The sequence below is a fragment of the Castanea sativa genome, chromosome 5 (assembly GCF_040712315.1).
Source record: "Castanea sativa cultivar Marrone di Chiusa Pesio chromosome 5, ASM4071231v1".
Lineage (NCBI taxonomy): Eukaryota > Viridiplantae > Streptophyta > Magnoliopsida > Fagales > Fagaceae > Castanea > Castanea sativa.
The window spans coordinates 33,781,926-33,805,437 of NC_134017.1; the positions used below are offsets into that span (position 1 = coordinate 33,781,926).

Below are 23,512 nucleotides of genomic sequence, written 5' to 3' on the forward strand. Positions count from 1 at the left end.
CGTGTTCTCTGTTTTTATGTGCTGTATTATCTTATTCTTTTTCTTTGTATTTTTGGAATATGCTTTGATTATGCATCTGAAACACAGATCAATCTAACAAATGAAATACTGTAAGTTTCACCTTTATTCTAAAGGCAACCCTAAACGAGATTAGATCTGGACATTTTGATTATCAGTTTTTTTTCTCCCTCCTTTTTTGATTTCATTGTCAAAGATTTGCCCTTCTTTAACTAATTTTCTTTTTCTGTCCTTGCTAAAAAAAAAAAAAAAAATATATATATATATATATATATATATATATTTTGTAATGTTTTGGTTTCTTGTTTTTGTCCGTTGGTGCTCCCTATGTCCATTGGCAAACAACTTGCTGCTATGTTTGTCAATTTAAAATAAATGCTTTGCTGATACGGTAATTGAAATTTTGGTCTTGAAGAAGTTCATTTTTTGGTGTGAAGGTTGTTGACTGTTGTATATGTGATGACCCCAATTCCATAATTTGCTTTTCTTTTGTTGAGTTTACTGATGAAGGTAGTTTGAAGGTATGGTGCATAGTTCAATAGTTGGTGGTACTGAATTCTATTGTTTACTTGATTAATTGCTATGTTGTTTCTGTAGAAGGTGCAAGGGCTACTTTTAGAAATTTCAATGGAGTTTGATAATACCTATATCAACAATCAAGTATATTTGCAATGAATATTTAATTTGGTTACATAATTTTTATATTTATTGTCTAATTGCTCTGTATCTTCTTTTGTAAAGTTCTTGAATTTATTTTTGCCTTTGGAAGTACAATACGCGATTGAAATTATTTGGATACAAGTTGTAGTAAGATCTTTGGTGCACCAATCTTTTTTTCACTGGAACTTGTCTCTCTATACTTTGGAATAAAGGTGCATTTTATACCATTGGCAAATCTTATTTCTTTTGTAGACTTAACTTTTTTTTTTTTTCGCTGGAAATGCCTTATATTTAGAAGCTGTAGATTTTTTTTACCTTTAATTCTTTGATCTTCCTTTTCAGGGCGATGCAAAGAAACTTGACAATGTTGCCTAGAGGTGCTCTTGGTTCGACTCATTTAGCTTGGGATGTAGAACAAATGCGGTTGAAGGAGTCCAATGCAGAATAGGTGCTCTTGCTGAAGGACTCCAATCTGCTGGCTGGGTTTTTTATTTTTTTTTTTTTATTTATTTATATATATATATATATTTATAGGTAAGCAGAAAGCTTTTATAAAAGAAAAAAAAAAAAAACAAAACAGACATACAAGAAGTTCACGATGATGAACAACAAGAAATAAGCTATCAGGAAATTAAGCTAAGGGAGGACAAAAACTCAGAGAGAGAAGAACAATTAGTAAAACCCCAACAACGAGACCACTCTAAAAGACTACGCTGGCATAAAAGTTTTAACTCAACCAACGTCTTCTCTTTGTCCCTAAGGATCGGCGATTTTTTTCCAACCACATAGTCTACATTAAGCACCCTAGAACCAAGTTTCATATGTCCGACTTATGCTTCCCATGCCACTGATGCCAGTAAGATATCAAACCCGCCACCGATCGTAGCATAATCCAAAGGATACCAAATGCTTGAAGCAAACAAGTCCATAGGGAATGGGTAACAAGGAAATAGAGAAGAAGGTGGTTAACCGACTCCCCGTCACTGTAACACATACAACATCTATTAGCCAAAGGGCATCCCTTAAGCATAAGGTTATCCAAAGCGAGGATCCAGCCATGAGCAGTAGACCACAGAAAGAATGCCACGCGCTTAGAGATCTTTGGTTTCCAAACCCCTCTCCAAGGAATCCTAGAATTCGAAGCACCCTGAATCACAAGGTAGTAAGATCGAGTGTCAAACTTACCATCCTCTTTAAGCCGCCAGTAAAGTGTATCTCTCCTACTACCCTGAGGAATATGAGTTTGGAAGAGCCGAAGAAGAGAATACGAAGCAGCCAACTCCAAATCGTCAAAAGCTCTATAAAACATTAAATTCTACACTTTAACATTATCCCTTTTTGGAATCCACAAAACCTTAGAGATACAGGCATCCTTGACCGCTGAACACACATAGAGCTCAGGATAGAGAACTTTTAGAGTAGCGTCACTAATCCACCTGTCATGCCAAAAGCGGATACGAGTGCCTTCCCTCACTACAAAAGATAGATGCTTAGAAAAGCTCTCACAACCTTCATTAATGCTTCTCCATAGGCCACACCCATGGAACCTCCTACAAACGTTAGTCCTCCACCCCCCTTGTCCTTCGCCATATTTTGAAGAGATAACACAACGTCATAGGTGGGTAACTTCATGGCCATATCTCCACAGCCACTTCCCTAATAAAGCCTGATTAAACGGCACCACTTTTCTTATCCCCAAACCACCCATCTCAACGGGTAAACATACCTTATCCCATGCCATCAAAGGATATTTGAAGCCCCCCTCAAAAGACCCCCAAAGGAAATTCCTCTGAATACTTTTCAATCTAGTTGCCACTGCTTTAGGGATAGAAAAGAGAGATAAAAAATATGTCGGGAGACTTGAGAGAGTACTCTTTAGTAACATGAGCCTACCACCCTTAGATAAATAGAGACACTTCCACCTAGAAAGCCTCTATTTCATCTTCTTTAAAATAGGATTCCAAATCGAGGCTGACTTAAAAGAAGATCCCAACAGCATCCCTAAATATTTCATAGGCAAACTGCCCATTCTACAATGAAGAACATTAGCCAAAGCATCTATATTATTCACTTCCCCAACGGGGACAATTTCGTTTTTCCCTACATTGACCTTCGAACCCGTGAACGCCTGATAACAAGACAACACTAATCTTATAGACAGCAGTTGATCCCTAAAGGCCTCACAAAATAAGATGGTGTCATCCACAAATAATAGATGGGAAATACTCACCCCAGCAGAGTTCACGGCTCCGACCTGAAATCCCTGAATAAGATTACACTCCTCTGTCTTCTTCAAGAGTCTACTTAAAACCTCCATTATCAAAAGAAACAACAACGGGGATAGAGGGTCCCCTTGTCTTAACCCACGAGAGCTTCCAAAAAAGCCTTCAGGGGAACCATTTACTAGGACAGAAAAACGGACAGATGAAATGCAAGCTTTAATCCACCCCCTCCATTTCTCTCCAAAACCCATTCGACCCAATAAATAAAACAGGGCCTCCCAGTTCACATGGTCATAAGCTTTTTCAATATCCAGCTTGCAAAGTACACTCGAAATTTTGCTCTTCAACCTGCTATCCAAGCACTCATTTGCAATAAGCACTGAATCCAGAATCTGTCTTCCGCCAACAAACGAATTTTGAGTCTCAGATATGAGATTATCCAAAACCACCCTCATCCTATTAGCCAACACCTTGGACAGCAGCTTATACACACTACCCACTAAACTGATGGGGTGAAAGTCTTTAATGTTAACGGCACCACACTTCTTACGAATTAAAGTGAGGAACGAAGCATTCAAAGACCGTTCAAACATAGAGTGGTGATGGAAATCTTCAAAAAAACCCATTACATCCCTTTCCACGACACTCCAACATTTCTGAAAAAAAAAATCCATGGTGAAGCCATTAGAACCAGGGGCTTTATCCCCCTCCATCTCCCTTAGAACCTGGATAACTTCCTCCTTCGAGAACTCCTTCTCTAAGGACTCCCGCTCATCCTCTTCAATACGAGCAAAATATAACCCATCCATAGAAGGACGCCTCACCTCAGTTTCCTTATATAGCCTTTGATAAAAGAGGGCTAACTGAGAGCGCACATCAAGCTCATCCTCGTAAAGGACACCGTCCACCTCGATCCTTTCAATTTGATTAGCATTTCTATGGGAGTTTGCTAATCTATGAAAAAATCGAGTATTATTATCTCCCTCCTTCACAAACAAGGCCCGAGACTTTTGCCTCCAAGAAGTCTCCTCAAGAGAAGCCAGCTGTTCTATATCTCCTTTAAGTTGAAGGCGCTAAATCTGATCCTCATCTGAAAGACCCACTAGCTCCTCTCTCACATCTAACCACATCAGCTCAGTCAGCTTGTTCTTCTTTCTAAAAGCCAAATCAGTAAACTTCTCCCTGTTCCACTTTTTTAAGTTTGCTTTTAAAGCCTTCAATTTTTGCGCCAAGAAGAAACTTGGAGAACCCTCAAAACTGTAACCATCCCACCATTGCTTAACTCTATCAACAAAGCCCTCAGTTTTTAACCACATGTTCTCAAATTTAAAGGCACTTCGACCACGCCGAACAACACCAGCTTCCAACAGAAGAGGGCAGTTGTCTGAAAGAATACGAGGAAGCATCCGTTGGGATACATTCTCAAAGTGCTCCTCCCACTCAAGAGAAACCAAAGCCTTGTCAATTCTTGACATAGAGGGAAGACCAGAATCTCTAAACCAAGTGAAGGAGGCCCCCTCTAAAGGTAAATCAACTAAAGAATTATTCTCTATAAAATCTGAGAATGCGAACAAAGTAGGGCTAAAATACTCACAGCCAAGTCTCTCATTTGGGTACCTAATAATATTAAAATCACTTACTAGACACCATGCCATGGGCCACCTAGTGCGCACCTATGACAGTTCCTCCCACAAAGTAGGCCGCTGTCCATTGTCATTAGGGCCATACACACCTGTACAAGCCCAGAAAAAATCATCCACCAATCCTCTCAATAATACACTGACAGAAAATTAAGCAACAATAACGTCCAACTTCTCAAAAACCCTCTTGTCCCAAATCAGCAAGACCCCACCTGAAGATTGCACAGCATTTAAAACAGTCCAATTAGTGAACGGGCTACCCCATAAACTCCGAACAAACACCCCGTCGATAGACGATACTTTCGTTTCTTGAAGACAAACAATATCGCACTTCCACTCTTTTAGAAGGTTCTTACACACCTCTCTCTTTCGGGGATTATTAAGCCCCCTTACATGCCAATAAAGTAGTTGTAGCGTCATTTAGAACTACTAGCAACCCTCAAGTCAGTCAAAGAAGCTCTGCTTTTACTCCTAGCAGAGGCCCCATCATAATTAACTAAAGAAATCAGCCCCTTAAGCTCCCTGAGGCCTCATGTCCCTGAATTAGTAGGTCTCTTAGACACCCCTTCGTCATTCACCTTGAGACACTCCTGTTCCAGGATGCGAAAAAGGGCTAAACATTGAGCTTCATGTCTCACAATAGGGAAACCCACCATTTTACAGAATTTTTTCATCAACTTAGATACCCAATCCGAGGGTGGACCAAACTTAGTCATCTGTGCTCCCTCTACAGAATCCTGAGTCAGTAAACCCACGTTGAGATCATTAGGAACCCATTGAGACAGAGGATCACATTCCAACACACAGTTATCTTTCTCTCCACTGCCACAGCCACTTTCAACCACCCCGCTAGACTCCCGAGGAAGAAGATGAAGCCCAGATTCTGACTAAAATGCCCCACCTGAATCCACCTCTTCTACATGTGATTCCCCTTCCCCAAACTCATCCTCCAACTCCTTACCCAAGCCTAAAAGAGGAAGAAAACTATTTCTCATCTCTGGCTCACTCCCTGCCAATTTCGAGCCTACCATTAAGTCCCTGGTGAATCCCGAGTCCCAAAACCCAAGCCCATGAGTCACCTCGACACCAGGGCTCGAGAACCCAGACGAAGCCATGTCGGCATCGATAATAACATTATCGGCGCTACAAGATGCCTCTAAAGCTTTTCCGGTCACTGGATCATCACCGCATGCACTCACCGTCCTCAACTCTTCACCCCTTGAGCTTGCACCCTCTTGTCGCACTATCGGAAGCTGGACCTCCATCGATTTCTGAATTTGAGACCCTAGAACGTGGGCAACAAGATCGGGTTTAGAGCTCTGGCAGTGGGCTGGATTTAACCTTGCTGGGGTATGGCGTGGCCTCCACACAGTTTTTTGCTTGGCTGGAATAAAAGGTCTGGTGGGAATACTATTATGTTTGATGGGCTTTGAGGGATTTAAAGAGTTTAGGCCCACTTCATTTACCTCGGACCACACAATAGCCCACTTCCCATCTAGTCCACATTCCAAACGCATAAAAAGGTCCAAGAAAAGCTCTGGTTTCATCCCATCACTTTCAATTACCTTTAACGTTGACAAAACCTTCGCCCCGAGAAGCTCCCTCTGATGGAGAGTACTTGCCTTGCAGGAATCACAGTAATCACAGCTTGGATCTGACATAGGCTTCTCTTCAACCTGCTCCCTCTGTCCTAGGACACTTTTCTTGCTGGTATTGCGACTGCGTTCTGACAAAATCTTCACCCCTCCTAAAGCAGATTTCTTCTTTCCTTCAGCCCCTACGTTAGTGGTGTTTTTCCGATTCCCCGCCACCACCGACACATAGGAAGATGAGACCTCTCTATTGGGAATACCTGTGTTTGGTTTCCCTTTATTTTTTGCACCGCCTTGGTTATGAGGTCTGTCACCCACCACTGCCGCATCCACCTTTGGTGCACTCTGGGTTCTTTAAGAAGATCCCTGACTAAAAAGCGTTGTTGGTTTTATTATTTTCCTTAGGTTTATGCCAAAGTAGTGCAAGCCACATCCCATCCTTCCCTTAGGTATCACAATAGTCCCGTTCCGTCGACGATGAAGAAGTTCAGAAACCATTAAAAACTTGCCATGTGTGTTTGACCCCAATTGAAGGATGAACACAACGTTACCTTCTCTAAACGATCTTGCATACTGACCAGGTGATGGCTTTGAATTTAATTGCTCCAAATGGAGCAAGAATCGTTTTGCACTCTCCTTCCCCAGAAAGACAAAACGCATTGAAGAATGGCCTCTCTCAAAAATCCGTAAAGAGAAAAAAGAACCCCCTTCCACGACAGAAAACTCAAAAGTTTTGGATTCAATAAAGAAAAATGTGGAACCACCCATGATTTAATACAAAACTAAGGATACATTAAAACTTGTCAAACAAATAAACATGCTATACTTATCACAGAGGACCCTGCTAATCTGCTATAGAAAAAGAAAACTCATTTGCTAGAATGGAGAAGAAAAACTTCAGTCATAGCAATGAAAAATTTTGGTAATTTACAGGTTGCAAGAAGACCTTGTGGAAAAGGTGTTCATGGGGAAGGCAAAGGGAAAGTAAAAAAGAAATTTGCATTCTATCATAAGTTTTCTAGGAATTGTCTTAGCCCTCAACTTATTCATGATGTATTGTCATCATTAACAAAAGAAAATGACAAAAATGGATAAGATTTCAAGGAAAAGAAGTTCAACCAAGAAAGATATGTTGCTGAGATTTAAAGGAAAAGATATGCTGGGTTATCAAATTGAAGAAAGAGATTTGGGTGGATTAGTTTTAGTTTATTGATAGGCTTATCAAATTAAGGCTACTATCATTTAGGAAGAGTTATCTGCTTGTTAGTAGATTATTCTTCAAATGTAATTCTTTATATTTTTTTTAGTTCAGCATATCAGATTATGTGTAATTGGAGATATTTAATCAATGAAAAATAAAAGAATCAAGGAGTACTATAATACAAAATTCTTCTCTTCTCAAATTCTTAGAGGCTAATCACCTATTACATGAACACTATTACACAAAGGGTTTGCATTGAAGTACACAATTTTTCAAAGGAACACCAAAATTCCACATGTTCGACGTACAAAATTTTTCAGAGAATGTTGAATATTCTGTGCATTGAACAAACACTATTACTCAAAGAATTTACATAATTTTGTTTGTTCGAAGTATTCAATTTTTTGAAGAATACTCAAAATTCTACACATTCAACGTAAACAATTTTTCAAAGAATGTAGAATATTCTATACATTAAAAAAAACACTATTACTCGTGGAAAATATATAATTTTGTACGTTCAAAATATGCAATTTTTTGGAGAACGCTCAATATTTCGCACATTCGACATACACAATTTTTAAATGATTTTTAATATTCCATGCATTTAATGAACACTATTACTTGAAGAATTTACGTAATTTTGTATGTTCGAAGTACTCTATTTTGCGCATTGAACAAACATTATTAATCGAAGAATTTACATAATTTTACACTTTCAAAGTCTGCAATTTTTTGAAGAATGCTCAAAATTCCACTTTTAATGTACACAATTTTTTAGAGAATGTTGAATATACATCTCATTGAACGAACAATGTTACTCAAAGAATTTACATAATTTTGTACATTCAAAGTACGCAATTTTTAAATGATGTTGAATACTCTGCACATTGAACGAATACTATCACTTGAAGAATTTAAATAATTTTGTACGTATGAAGTTGACACCAAAGTGTCCCAAGATCCAACAAGCCTAATTTGATGTTAGTCCGGCCCAAAGGCTTTCCTTGAAGATTAGCCCATTATTTTGAACTTTTAATTATTATTATTAATAAAGTGGTCAAACAATCTTTAATTAGTGTCTCCTAGGATGTATCGGACTTTATATTTTATTTCTCCTAGGCAGATGAATATTTTATTGTGTTTCTAGTTCCTAAGAGTCATATTTGACTTTGGTCAAGTTAAGTGAATGTTTTAATCATTATTTTTGTTTTCTTATGCTTGGGTATTGTTTCAAATTCTATTTAAGCCTTTTGGCTAAATCAAATAAATATCAGAGTGTATTTTTTAAATTAAAAACCTTTTGTTTTTTAGAAGATTGATGTCTTCTAAATTAACTCTTATCCCTTGTATTGATTCCTTTGGGTGGCGAGTATCGGTTTTTGTATCTCTTGGGTGGTGTTAATCTATATCTCATTGAGTAGTGAGCCAATACATCACATTTATAGTACCTTATGGATTAAAGAATTAGACGACTCATCATCATTGTCATCGTCACCAATAAGTGGTACATAATCATCATCATCTACCACAACACTAGCTCTATTTCTTTTCCCTTTTGCACAATTGGACTGAGCAGAATCCTTTAGAGAAGTTGAGATGTGCTTCAATCCCAAAGCATCAATTCTCTCTTGTTTTTGCCTCATTCTATCCGATCTTGTCATCTCATACTTCGGTATATTATGAGTGTATTTGGCCTTTTTGAAACTATGTATTGACATGAAAGATAAGTGTAATTGCTACTAACTTTACATATAATAATCCACACCATTATCCATATTAAGCAATTCACAATTGCAAAATTTTAACATAGTTGTTACTAACTCAACACAACAAATGACTACATCAATATCCATATCAAGTTCAAGATAAGTACAAAACTTTAAGAAATTGCTATTAACTTTACATATCCCTTTCATCAAGTTTTAATGAAAAGAAAGCCCGAGGCTTGTCATATGATCCATCAGGACGTTGTTTCAAATGCAACGTGTGCCTAAAGTTCATATTTTGCAATTTTATCCGTGCCTTGTTAGTGTCTTTGGTTTTCCCCTCAATGCCCAACAAAGTACCATAAGTACTCTCACTAATGTTTTCCCCCACATGCATGACATCGATCTTGTGCTTGTAGACACTCAATTTTGCACCCATGCTTTAATCAAGGAGAATGACTCGAATGACCATCCATGTACCCCAAAAATCATAATTGCATCACATGCGTCAATTTGTTCTTGCATTACATGCACCAATTTGTCTTTGCATTACATGCATCATGTCATTCATTACATATCATGAAAATGATCTTGAGATTCTAACGGTCACAATAGTGTTTCCGGTTTCTAAATCGGACCATCGGATCGAATGATATCGCATCATCAAGTTTGCACGGTCCATATGCATTATGTCTAGGAAGAGTTGACCACACATGATTAATTTAAATTAATTCTGATTGGTCAATCAATTAAAATGAATTAAACAAGTCGTTAACCCATGCGATGCACGGGATAGTTAAATAAAATTGAGTTAAAAATGAAGGAAAGTAAATAATTTAGTTCAAAATAAATGTTCAACTAAAAAATTGGTAAAAAATACAATTAGTTTTTACTTTCTTTGAAATTGAACCTAAAAACTTAACCGTACATATGTGAGGACAATGAAAATGATATCAAAGACATTAAATTCACAACTACATTAAATTTAAAGAACAAAGGCATTTATTTCATAGCATTATATTAAATGATTAAAGCCTTTAAAATGAGTGAGGAAGACACAAACTTTTGCAGATCAAGAATAGAGAGTAATTTGGTAGAATTGTGAAGTAATGCTTTCTTTCATATGCAAAAATATCATCCAAAGTATAAAGTGTAAAAAATATCATCCAATGTATAAAGTGTCTAATGGAACCATAGAACATGAAAATATATGCTCACTAAGACACAAATAGCTTAATTAAATTTATCACTAATCAACAACAGCATGGTGTGGAAATTGTTTTCCAAAAAAAAAGGAGTATCTAATGATCAAACATATGTATCTAACGATTCTAACCATAAAGCAACTACAACATGAGAATTTGGTTCAAAGTATTAAAACAATAACTAAATTTACAAAATGCCCTCTATATATATATTTGTAGTGATGGTGTTCTTTCAGGAAAAGATGAACAGATGAAAATCAATAAACTTACTATTATGTATTGAACACTATTTTACAACTAAAATCTAATACTACTTTTAATATGATTCTTATTAGTTTTTTTTTCCTTGAATGCTTAGGCTCTCCAAGTGCCATCAGTAGTTGGAAGAGCTGTAGCTTGAGCTTCATAGCTTTGGTGATATAGAAGCTTTTGTCAAATTAAACAAATGTTAGACAAAAAACACCTTATTTGCATCCCTCTTCCTTAAAAAGAAAAGAAAAGAAAAAAAAAAAAAACAGCATGAATAACATTCTATACTGTGGGTTTCAATTACAAAATCTCATCAAGATTTACAAAATCTCACACATTGAATGCGTTTGGATAGGAGGGCTGCGTCCACGTCTGGGCGTCTGGCCAGTTTTTTTTTTTTTTTTTTTTTTTCCACGCGCATGTGTCACTGTTCATTGGCCATGAACAGTGATTTTAGGCCAATGAACAGTACTTTTTGGGATGAACAGTAATTTTTACATATTAAAAAATTATTTTTGTACAGTATTTTTAGTTTTCAGTTTTCAGCAATAAGTTCTATCCAAACGGACTCATTATTTCAGCTTATTTAAGCATAACTTAATTTCTCACAAACCAAAAACACAATAAGTAAATAAAGTAAGATCTATATTTTCTTCTTTACACAACATTCAAAGCAACCTTAAAAATGGTTTGCAGACAACTATCTGAAAGAAAAATCCCCTAAAACTCCTTTCACATATTCTTAGAGATTAAAATTACACAGCAAAGGATCTCATCAATTGTTATGCCATTTCCAAGTAAAGCAGAATAGATTCACAACAATGGAATTTCCCACCAAAGCAATTCATTTCTATTTCTAATTGAAGAGACAAAAACACAAACCATAATAAGAAATGAATGTACTAGAAAAAAAAGCAACTGGTGACAAAACATGACACTATGGTTGTGGATTTAAAATACAGCATGTGACCATAAAGTGCATTGAGCACCAGAAATATTGGACTATAATGATGTAATTGAAGAATCTGATCACTAAATATGTTATTGCATATTAAATTAACAACATAGTAAAGAATACAGTGTGTTTGGGGGCAGATTTAACTATACACTTGAACCTAAAATTGAAATCTTTATCAAATTTAAATATGTCTATAATCATTTCTATTAAAGATGAAGAATAATTGATTGATAGCTGCTATCATAGGGGGTCTGCCAGCTGAGGAAATTGCTGCAGAAGCCAAGAAGTCTGAGTTTTTTTTTTTTTTAAAAAATATAACGACTCTAGAATTGTGCAAAACTTCATTGTATAAAGTTAAAAGTTATATATTCTATACAATTAAAAGTTATATATTTTACTGATAGATTGAGAAATAACACTACAGTGAAGAAAATGAATAAACTTGACATCTACACTGCTTTAAAGAATAGAAAAAGAAAGGTTATGGCTTAATTTATTTGATACACTCATCATTTGCTGATCATAAAGGCAAAAAAAATATTAAATTCCCATATCATTTGCATCTTTACAAAAAAAAAAAAAAAATAGCTCCAGCAATGCAATTAACTGTTGCTTTTGTTCATTTTTATTTCTAATTGAATTTGAGATCTGCCCCGAATTCTCACCTACATGCTCTATATGCTTTTTTTTTTTTCTTTTTCTTTTTCTCTTTGCTTTTGCTTTTGCTTCTTTATATTTTAAAGTTTTTGAAACAAATATTCAAGTTATTTGGTCCACACATTATTTTTGCTTACTTATGCATAACTTTTAATTTCTCACAAACCAAAAAACACAATAAGTAAATAAAGTAAGACCGATCTATATTTTCTTCTTTACACAACATTCAAAGCAATCTTAAAAATGGTTTGCAGACAACTATCTGGAATTTCCCAGCAAAGCAATTCATTTTTATTTCTAGTTGAAGAAACAAAAACACAAAGCATAATAAGAAATGCATGTGCTAAAAAAACAACCGGTGAAAAAACATGACACTATGGTTGTAGTTTTAAAATCTAGCATGTGACAGTATTGGCGGTTTTTCTGTAGCGTCTTTCAGAATTGAACCAAAGGACAGAGCTCCAATTAAAAACCACAGGAATCAAAACAATCATCCACACCACAGCAAAGCACCTCTGCTAAGCCCGTCCTACCTAGATTCCAAAAGATAAGTTGCAATACAAGGCGGCTTTGAACATTTACATTCCAAGTTATTTCCAATCGGCCAGTGGGCATGGTTGCCTAAGCCAGAAGGACAATTTCACCACAACTAATTGGTTATTAATCCCACCTATAGCTTATTTCATAAATTAAAACCTCCCTTAAGCATAAAAATAAGACACAGAAAAGAAAAACAATAGGAAGGAAAGTATGAAAATAAAAGAGCCTAGGAAAGTACTATGGCTTTGTAAAAGACTGACTTTTACATTATATTTTGGAAGTAAATTCAAACAGCTTGTGGCAAGATACAATGTTTTGGATGAAAGTTGACCCACAATTCTCTGATTTGTCAAAGCACACTCCATTAAATCCGTGAATTACAAGAACAACGCAGAGATATAGATGAGACTTAAAGAGTCCATATCCATATCAATTTTCCTGGGCTTTTCTCTCTCTCTCTCTCTTTCTCTGTTTCTTAATTAATCAATTATATCTCTGTCAAAGACCCAAACTCTTAGACCAATAATAAAGATTCAATTTTGAATGTGTGTTTGTCTTCCTATAATCTCAGAAACTGAGTTATGTGTTCAAAACCGAGCAGCAAACCATTACTACCAATCCATATAACAAAATGTAACAAGGGAAACAAAAATCATCAAGCAAAAGAATGGAGAGATACCTCAACCGAAGCAGCCACGTTCTGTGAGGATAGGAAGATAGGAAGGAAGGAACTTAGATAGGCGAGGAAGGAAGGAACTCAGATACACTGTGAGAAAGAGAAAGGCTCTTCTTCGATCCAGAGAGTTTGCAGTTGTTGTGGGTGGTGGTGGTGGTGCTGCCTGATGAGTTGTGGTGGTTGTGGGTGAAATGGGAAAGGAGAAGGGGATTAGGAGAAATAGGGTTTGAGGAAGGAGAGATTGGGTTTGTGGGTATGGTGGGTATTGATTGAGCGGGTTTTGCGTTTATTGGGTTTTAGAAAAGTTTTATGTTGCATGAAAAGTTTTTTTTTGTGTTTTGTTTTTAATATTATGTTGACGTGAAAAATTGTGGGAGCTTCAGAGGATTTGGTTATATATATATATAATTTTGTGATTGGTTGATTATTAGTGTTTAAAAATAGAGATGCATGCATAGGAATAAATGGGATGATTGGATAACAATAAAATTGTGGATAATCTGAACTTTATAGAGATCTATTTTAAGGGATTTATTCACAAGATAATGGGTCAAGATAATTGTTCAAGATAATTGTTCTTAAAAACCTAAATTATCCAAAAAAGAGATAGAAAATCATAGAAGGAGGATGAAAACGCGTCTAGGTACAAGGATCGGCCAAAAAACTGTAGAAAGATAGTCCAATTGGCACCCAAACACGAAAGTGTGTTCGGCATCCAAGGGTCAATTCAGCACTTTTGGAGTGCCAAACGACACTTTGAAAGTGCCGAATTGCACTTGGTTGGGCTTTGGCCCAACGGTCTTTAAGTGACGATAATGCACACTTTTTTCGACCTTTTCGCAAAAGGATGTGTTGGGATTCAAACCATAGTCGTCCATACCTATTTTTTAGGGATTTTTGACCTCTATAAATAGATACTGAACCTCATAATTCAACACCTTTTTGCTACACTCTAAGAGGCATACGTTTTTGGCTCTCAAATCCTTCATATTTCTTGATCCCTTCTCTGAGTGTTGCTGCCTAAATTAGGGTTTTTAGGTTTCAAAGAGAATTGAACAAATTTATTTTAATCCTAAAACATCCTTTCAAGAACAAAGTGTGCTCATGCAAGAGGCTGTTCTCTAACCCTTTTGTTCTTATATTTCTCTAATCATGATGATGTATGCTCTCTAGTTTTTTAAACATTCATATTTTGACTGTTAGGATGTGTGCCTTTAAATCCTATTGTATGATGTTGTGTATGTTATTATTTATGACATTACGTATGACTTAATGTTGTGTTTAATAAAGTTGTTTTATTATTATCTAAAATAATAGTAACGTGAATATGGGACATTATCATATAGTCCATGAGATGCATTGTATGTGATTTATGTGATTTAGTCACAGAAGATGTAAATCACAAGTTCCTTACAAACTCAAAGTGTAGTTCGTAGTCGGTGATGAAATTGGGCATTTCATCTGCGAAGACTATAACATATCGACTAAGATGATTTGTCTTGATCATGGAAATAGAGATTTCTAGTTGGTATATTGATATGTTTTAAGAGTTAAAACATATTGAATTGGACTGTTGTGAAATTTATTATTCTTCCAATGACTGTCAAATGAATAATAAATCTCACGACTTCTATTTGCACGAACTCTTAATCCTAAGAGAATAATGGACCTGATCATGAGGTGTAGGTCACAGAAGATGTAAATCACAAGTTCCTTACAAACTCAAAGTGTAGTTCGTAGTCGGTGATGAAATTGGGCATTTCATCTGCGAAGACTATAACATATCGACTAAGATGATTTGTCTTGATCATGGAAATAGAGATTTCTAGTTGATATGTTGATATGTTTTAAGAGTTAAAACATATTGAATTGGACTGTTGTGAAATTTATTATTCTTCCAATGACTGTCAAATGAATAATAAATCTCACGACTTCTATTTGCACGAACTCTTAATCCTAAGAGAATAATGGACCTGATCATGAGGTGTAGGTTGCTTTGATATATCAGAAGTGAGATCTAAAGTAATGGTCAAAACCTCAATATGTTGGGCAACCACATTTATTGTTGATCGAACATATATTCTTAATATGGAATTCATAATCTCTTAACGGAGATACAAAATATTCCATTGAGATAAGTTTAATGGGTTTGTTATTCAGAGAGTTAGGCCTAACCACTTTAGTAAGGAGTTACTAAAGTATATATTTATGAATTTGGATTTCATAAATATATGATGAATAACTTTAAAGGATTAAATCGAGTACTCAAGGATAAGATGTAATAATTTACAAAGTGCCAGTCTACATTCAAGACTTTGTGTTACTACGAATATTTTATGAAGGGGTTGCATGTACAATAAAGTCTTGGGATATAATTTATAAGTAGGTCCTAGAGTGCAACTATATTTATCTAGTGGTATGAAATATAGTTAATGGTAACTTTGGACTTGTCAAGAGTTGATAGAAAAGCCCAAGGCCTATTGTAGCTAGTGTCTTATTGGTCCCTTTTGGTCCCACTCCAAGCCACACACTTAAACCCAATTGGAAAGGCCTAAAAGGCCAGCCCAATTAGATAATCAATTAGATACAAATGGAGAAATATACAGAATTTTCTGTAGAGAATTTTGTAAGAACACTATTGTTAAAAGGTGTGTAATAAGTGTTAGACACTTTGACATTCTCCGTTTGGAACTGATTGAGAGACTACACATCTTGGGCGTTAGTGGAATTGGAGTGAAGATTGAAAGTATTCCCAAGTGATTTTGATATTCGGTTTTGAAATTCACCGCTCCAAGGTACACTCTCTTGTTCTATATTCTGAAACTTACATAGTACATGTTATCAATTGCGAATGAAGTAGATCCGTTTATTTTCCGCTGTGTACATGCATATTTCCATCATTGACTTGTTAATGTAGATTGAGAAAATATGATCTTGCTTTTCTTAATTGTTACTATAATCTATTTCTTAGTTTTAAGGGTTTGCATGAAATTAACTCTTTTTCTTCAAAACAAAATAGATCTACATCTTCCTTAGATGTAGTCTGAATTTTTTTTGAGATAAAAACGGATTTTGTATCTCTTTTAGATACAGATCTGACTTTTTAATGCATGTAGATTTTTGAAATAAAAAAAGAGATCATATATTGTTGTTTGTTTTGTTTGACTCATGAAGCATGAAATTATTTTATTAATGAGATCCTCTTCACATAAAAAATCTTTCTTTTTTAAATATAAAAATAGATCTGAATTTTTTAAAACCAATCAAAATATTTTTTTTATTAAGCAAAAACATATCTAAATTTTCTCTTCAAAAATCTTTTCCACAAACAAAAATAGATCTGATTTTTTATGCCAAAATAAAATTTTCCTAATCATTAAAACAGATCTGAATTTTTAAACAAAAGAGGTTACATTCATAAATGGTTTTGTGTTGTATAGTTTATTTCACATGTTTAACATATTATACATAACATGCATAAAATGGTACATTGGTCACAAGAGTCTAGAAAACCGGACTTTGTTTGGGCGGAATGGGTGCCTAACACCTTCCCATTCCGTAACCTAGTCTCTGAATTTAGATTTTTGGTTAAGTAGACTTAGCTTTATCTTTGTTTTTATTTTGGGTAGATTGTAATTAGGACAAAAGCCATGTATATTTGGTAGATTGTAACTAGGACCCAAAGCCATGTAAAGTTCAAATTTGCGAACTTGTACCTTTTATTTATTCAATCAATGAATGAAACATTTAGTCACGTAAATTTGTATTTAGTTTTTCTTATTTTTTGTATATAAAAAATAAGTGGTGACTCCATACCACTTACCTAAAAAGAGAGGTGCCCTAAAAAGCACTCCAAAAATCTCTCTTTTTTTAGAGGTGATTTCCTTAGTCACTCACAGTGGCAACTCCACTGGGGATGTTAAGGGCTAAGCTTCATATTAGACTTAAGTGACCAAATATGTACCATTATTTTGCATGGTCTTGCATGATATAGTTGTTGTTTGCTCATTTATGTTTGATGGGATGTTGTATGATTTTGGTGTATGATATCTTGTTGTGTGTATTGTTTGTTAAAATCTTTCCCTAATTGTCATAGTGTGTACCATCCAAACAATATGTATGCACCCCTTCTCAAAAATTTTGTGGTAGTAGTAACCATGGATCACCGGTCTTCATTAGATTCGGGTACCCAGGGGCGAACTCACTAACTCATAGCCCAAAGTCAGTGGATCATTTCCTGTTGACTGTAAAGGATAAATCATGTCGTTTGGATTAACGCAATGTTCATTACATTACAAGTGAGAAGGTGTAACGTCCAAACTGTGGGAAACAATGAAACAACAAACCCACCCTACAACTTAATGACTTAGAACCTATCTTTAGGTTAGTCATGGTTAAGATTGCATTGCATGTTGTGTGTGTGTTTTTTGATTGAATGATGAATGTGGATGGGGTCTTAGCTTTGATTAACCCGACCAAGCTTGTCATTAGGGGAGAATTTGGTCAAGATCTGAAGGAAGGCTACAAAGAGAACACAAGTCTGACACACAAGCTAGTAGCTCTAGTTCCAAGCTCATCACTCCCATCACCATACTGAAGCCATCAAGTATAGAAGAGACTCCATTGTTGCAACATCACAACCCCATCTTCGACCTCCAGGATAGTTCAAGCCACAAGAATAGTGAAACTCCCCACACCATGGCAGAGGAAGGAAAACACCCAAACCTAGAGGAACCCATGAACACCTAAGAGCTACTTAACACTATGGTAGCTAGTTAGATTCAGCTGAGGGAAGACGTGAACTGTATGATGCAACAGTTCCAGAATCTGAAAATAGTCGAAAGGAAGACAAGACTGATCATGATTCACCAACTGTAGAAAGTGAGAAGAAGATCAACGAGAGAATGGATAAGATGGAGGAGATGATTAGAAGAGCTTGTAAGATGGAGGACCTTATTGTTAGAATTGGTGCCCTTAAATCCCATTGTATGATGCTATGTATGTTATTATTTATGACATTATGTATGACTTAATGTTGTGTTTAATAAATTAGTTTTATTATTATCTAAAATAATGGTAACATGAATATTGAGACATTATCATATAGTTTATGAGATGCATAGTATGTGATTTAATCACAGAAGATATAGATCACAAGTTCTATGTAAACTCATAATTTAGTTCGTAGTCGGTGATGAAATTGGACATTTCATCTGCGAAGACTATAACATATCAACTAAGATGATTTGTCTTGATAATGGAAATGGAGATTTCTAGTTCGTATGTTGATATGTTTTAAGAGTTAAGACATATTAAACTGAACCGCTGTGAGATTTATTATTCTCCTAATGACTATCAATTGAATAATAAACTCACGACTTATGTTTGCATGAACTCTTAATCCTGAGAAAATAATGGACTTGATTATGTGGTGTAGGTTGCTTTGATATATCAGGAGTGAGATCTAAAGTAACGGTCAAAACCTCAGTATGTTGGGCAACCACATTAAGTGTTGATGGAACATATATTCTCAAGATGAAATTCATAATCTCTTAACGGAGATACAAAATATTTCCTTGAGATAAGTTTAATGGGGTTGTTATTCAGAGAGTTAGGCCTAACCACTTTAATAAGGAGTTACTAAAGTATATGTTTATGAAATTGGATTTCATAAATATATGATGAATAACTTAAAGGATTAAATCGGGTACACAAGGATAAGATGTAGTAATATACAAAGTGGTAGTCTTCTTTCATGACTTTGTATTACTACGAATATTTTATGAAGGGGTTGCATGTACAATAAAGTCTTGAGATATAATTTATAAATAAGGCCTAGAGTGCAACTATATTTATGTAGTGGTATTAAATATAGTTAATGGTAACTTTGGACTTGTCAAGAGTTGACAGAAAAGCCCAAGGCCCATTGGAGCTAGTGTTTTATTGGTCCCTTTTGGTTCCACTCTAAGCCACGCACTTAAGCCCACTTGAAAAGGCTCAAAAGGCCAGCCCAATTAGATAATCAGTTAGATACAAAGGGAAAAACATACAGAATTTTTTATAGAGAATTGTAAGAACACTATTATGAAGTGGTGCAAAGAAGTGTTAGATACTTTGACATTCTCCCTTTGGAATTGATTGAGAGACTACACGTCATGGGAGTTAGTGGAATTGGAGTGAAGATTGAAGGTGTTCCCAAGTGCTTCTAATCTTCGGTTTTGAAATTCACCGCTGCAAGGTATACACTCTTGTTCTCAAATTCTGAAACTTATATAGTACATGTTAACTTTTACGAATGAAGTAGATTTGTTATTCTTCTGTTGCGTATGTTTTGTATGTGATACAAACATGTTTATTTCCATCAAATGGTATCGAAGCGGTCTTCATTTTCATATATGTTTAACATGTTTTGAGTTTTGGAATTGTAGGCAATAGTTTCATGTTGTTAGAAATTAGTTTTCTGCATGGATGTTGAAATTATTGTTTTTGATAAAAACTGATATTGATGTGATGATGTTGTTTAAATTTTAGTTTAAGAATGTTAAACTGAACTTTAAGGCTATAGCATCAATGTAATTCAGTTTTGGTATCAATTTATGTTCATTATGATCGTATGTTGGTTGTTTTGTACATGAAAACGTTGAAAAACTGTCTTCGAAAAATTTTGAAAAATTCGTAATTTGCGACGCTCGATCGATCGAGCTGACAGAAGATTTCTCGATTGATTGAGGATCTGTCAAGAATCGATCGAGCTTCGTAGAAATTTTTCTCGATCGATCGAGAATCTGTCGAGGATCGATCGAGCAACCAGAACTTTTCTCGATCGATCGAGGTACATCCTCGATCGATCGAGGACTGAAGGTTCATAATTTTATCTAAGTGTTTTTTTACATATATAAGGGTTGGATCTCACGGCCTCCCTTATCGGTTCATAGTAATGTGGGATAAGCACCTTGTCTTGGCGTATATGCCTCGCGATCCCAAACGAGGGTGTTTATTTCATAGTACTACGAGATTGAACTTACCTGTTTAAAGTAGTGTGGACAAGCACCTCGTCTTGGCGTATATGCCTCGCGATCCCAAATGAGGGTTTTTTTTTTCATGGTACTACAAGTTTAAACACTTTAAAGGGAGATGAAATGTGGCTACACATGATTCTTGATAATGGTGTACACTAGACTAAGTATAATGCTAACCTCCCAAATGAGTTATGTCATTATTACTTAGAGGCCAAAGGTAATATGACATATTATTAGTGTTTGATAAGAGTTATCATGATATCACTAATAATGATAGTTCTCAATCAATCATAGTGTTTATAATAAACTTGCTACCAAGGAATTATAAACATGAGATTTGGTTGTCATTGCATATATTATATTATGGTTTTATTAAGGTTCCATATTATATGTTTATGTGCTAAATTGATAATGTCCAGTTTACTTATCATATTCATGTTTATTATTTTCAGATTTGAACATGGCATCATTTAGCCCACTTATTTCTATTCTTAATCAAAACAAACTGATTGGATCTAACTATTTTGACTGGAAAAGAAATTTGGACATTGTTTTAACTGCTGAAGAGCACAAATATGTGCTTACTCAACCATGTTCTAGCTTTCCTTCATTAGATGCTTCTCTTGAGGAAAAACAACGATATGATCGTTGACAGAAATCTAATGAGATGGCTAAGTGCTACATCCTAGCATCTATCTTAAATGTTCTACAACATTAAATGTAGGATGTAGAACTAGCTTCGGACATTATGATAAGTTTGAAGGAGATGTTTAGTGAGCAAGGCCGTTCAGCAAGGCAAGAAACCATGAGGCAAATTTATAATACCAAAATGGCTGAAGGTACTTCAGTTAGGGAGCAATGTCTTACAATGATCTCTAATCTGAATACATTAGAGGTTTTAGGTGCCGATATTGATGGAGAATCCCAAGTGGATATGATACTCCAATCACTACCGGAATCATGCAAGGAATTCAGACTGAATTATAATATGAACAAAAAGGTTTATTCTTTGTCTGAATTAATGAATGAATTGGTAGCGGTGGAAGGCATCCTTGGTACTTCTAGTGTTGAAGCCAATGTGGGTGAAGCTTCTACTTCTCAACCTAAGTCGAAAGGCAAGGGTAAGAAGAAGAAAAAGAAGAAGGACTTCATTAAGTAAGAGGGTAAACAAATTGCCTTGGGAGTTGCCAATAAAGGAAAGAAGCCCAAAGGAAAGTGTTTCCATTGTGGTGAGAAAGGACATTGGAAGAGGAATTGTCTAAGTTTTAAAGCTGCCAAGAATAAGGGTATGAAAAGTTCTTTTCTTCTTGAAATATGTTTGGTATAGAATCCCACGGATTCCTGGTGTGTGGATTCAGGTTGTACTAATCATATCTACAATTCTTTGCAGGGGTTTCAGGAGACCAGAAAGCTGAATGAAGGGGAATTGTTTCTTACCTTAGCGGATGGGAGTAGAGTTCCAGTTGTATTTGTTGGTGTTTTTAATTTATGCTTTGAGTCTAGGGTTTTAATATTGGAAGTCTGTCTATTTGTACCTAATGTTCGTAGGAATTTAATTTTTGCAACTTATTTAGGTAAACATGGGTATTGTATTATCCTAAAAGACAACGTTGTAATAAAGAAGGATAAAATGTTTATCTGTTCTGGCAATATTGTAGATGGTCTTTATATTTTAACTCCTAATAAACATGAATTATACAATTCTGAATTAGATAGTAATTCTCATGTAAAATCATTAAAGAGAAAGTTTTCTTCTAATGATGCATATCTTTGGCACTTGCGTTTGGGTCATATTAATTCAAATCGGATTCAAAGACTAATCAAAGATGGACTTTTACAGCCTATGGACTTTGATGAATTTCCAGTTTGTGAATCTTGTTTGGAAGGGAAAATGACCAAATGACTTTTTAATGCAAAAGGTAGAAGAGCCCAAGAGTTGCTTGAATTAGTTCATATGGACGTATGTGCTCCTATGTCAACCCAAGCAAAAGGAGGTTATGAGTATTTCATCACTTTCACGGATGATTACTCAAGATACGGATGATTACTCAAGATATGGTTATGTATACCTAATAAGACGGAAGTCCGAAGCCTTTGAAAAGTTCAAAGAGTTTAGGGCTGAAGTTGAGAATCAATTAGGCAAACGCATAAAAGGCCATTCGATCTGATCGAGGTGGCGAATACCTTCTTGGGGATTTCAAGGATTACCTAATTCAAAATGGGATTGTATCCCAATTGATTGCACCTAGAACTCCTCAACAAAATGGTGTAGAGGAGAGAAGGAATAGGACTCTTTTGGAAATGGTTAAGTCCATGATGAGTTATTCAACTTTACCAATTTCTTTTTAGGGATATGCACTAAAAACTGCAATGCACATTTTAAATTTAGTTCCATCAAAATCTTTTCCTAACACACCCAAGGAATTATGGAGTGGGTGCAAGCCTAGTATGAGATATCTCCACATTTGGGGATGTCCAGCACATGTGTTGAAAGGGAAGTTTGATAAGTTGGAAGCTAAAACAGAACTATGCATGTTTTTAGGGTATTCAAAGGAAACCAAGGGTTATTTATTCTATAATCATAAGGATAACAAAGTGTTTGTTAGCACTCATGCCAAATTCTTGGAGGATGATTATGTGAATAACTTTAATCCTAGGAGTAAAGTTGTTTTGGCTAAAATAGATGAATCTGTAGTTGAACAACCAAATGATGAAACTAGAGATGATGTGGTTGTATTAGATATACCACAAGATACTACTAATGAGATATCTAGTACACAGGTACCTCATCGTAGTGGAAAAATTGTTCGGCCTCCTATGAGATTTATAGGTTTAGGAGAAACTTATGAAGCTATCTTAGAAGAGGCTGAATCAAATCCCTCCACTTATGAGGAGGCAATGAATGATATAGATGCACATCATTGGGTCCAAGCTATGAAATCTGAATTAGATTCGATGTATTCCAATCAAGTTTGGGATCTTGTAGAGGTGCCTAACGGCATTAAACCTGTTGGTTGAAAATGGGTTTACAAGAGGAAGAGAGGGATAGATGGAAATGTTGAAAGCTTTAAAGCAAGAGTAATGGTGAAAGGGTATACACAAAAAGAAGGCATTGACTTTGATGAAACTTTTTCACTAGTAGCAATGCTTAAATCTATCAGAATTC

General features: G+C 35.5%; 1 protein-coding gene and 1 long non-coding RNA gene across 2 annotated transcripts; both read right to left on the reverse strand.

The window, feature by feature from the left end:
• Positions 1 to 3,973: 3,973 nt before the first annotated feature.
• On the reverse strand, positions 3,974 to 4,555 carry LOC142635093 (uncharacterized). Its single transcript, XM_075809308.1, has one exon. It carries the CDS (start codon positions 4,553 to 4,555, stop codon positions 3,974 to 3,976), a length of 582 nt encoding a protein of 193 aa, XP_075665423.1.
• A 4,449-nt stretch (positions 4,556 to 9,004) lies between these two features.
• On the reverse strand, positions 9,005 to 13,591 carry LOC142634026 (uncharacterized). The gene is made up of 2 exons (XR_012844027.1): positions 13,331 to 13,591; positions 9,005 to 10,729 (listed from the first exon to the last, which is right to left on the reverse strand). It is a non-coding gene; the product is annotated as an uncharacterized LOC142634026 (long non-coding RNA).
• Positions 13,592 to 23,512: the final 9,921 nt, after the last annotated feature.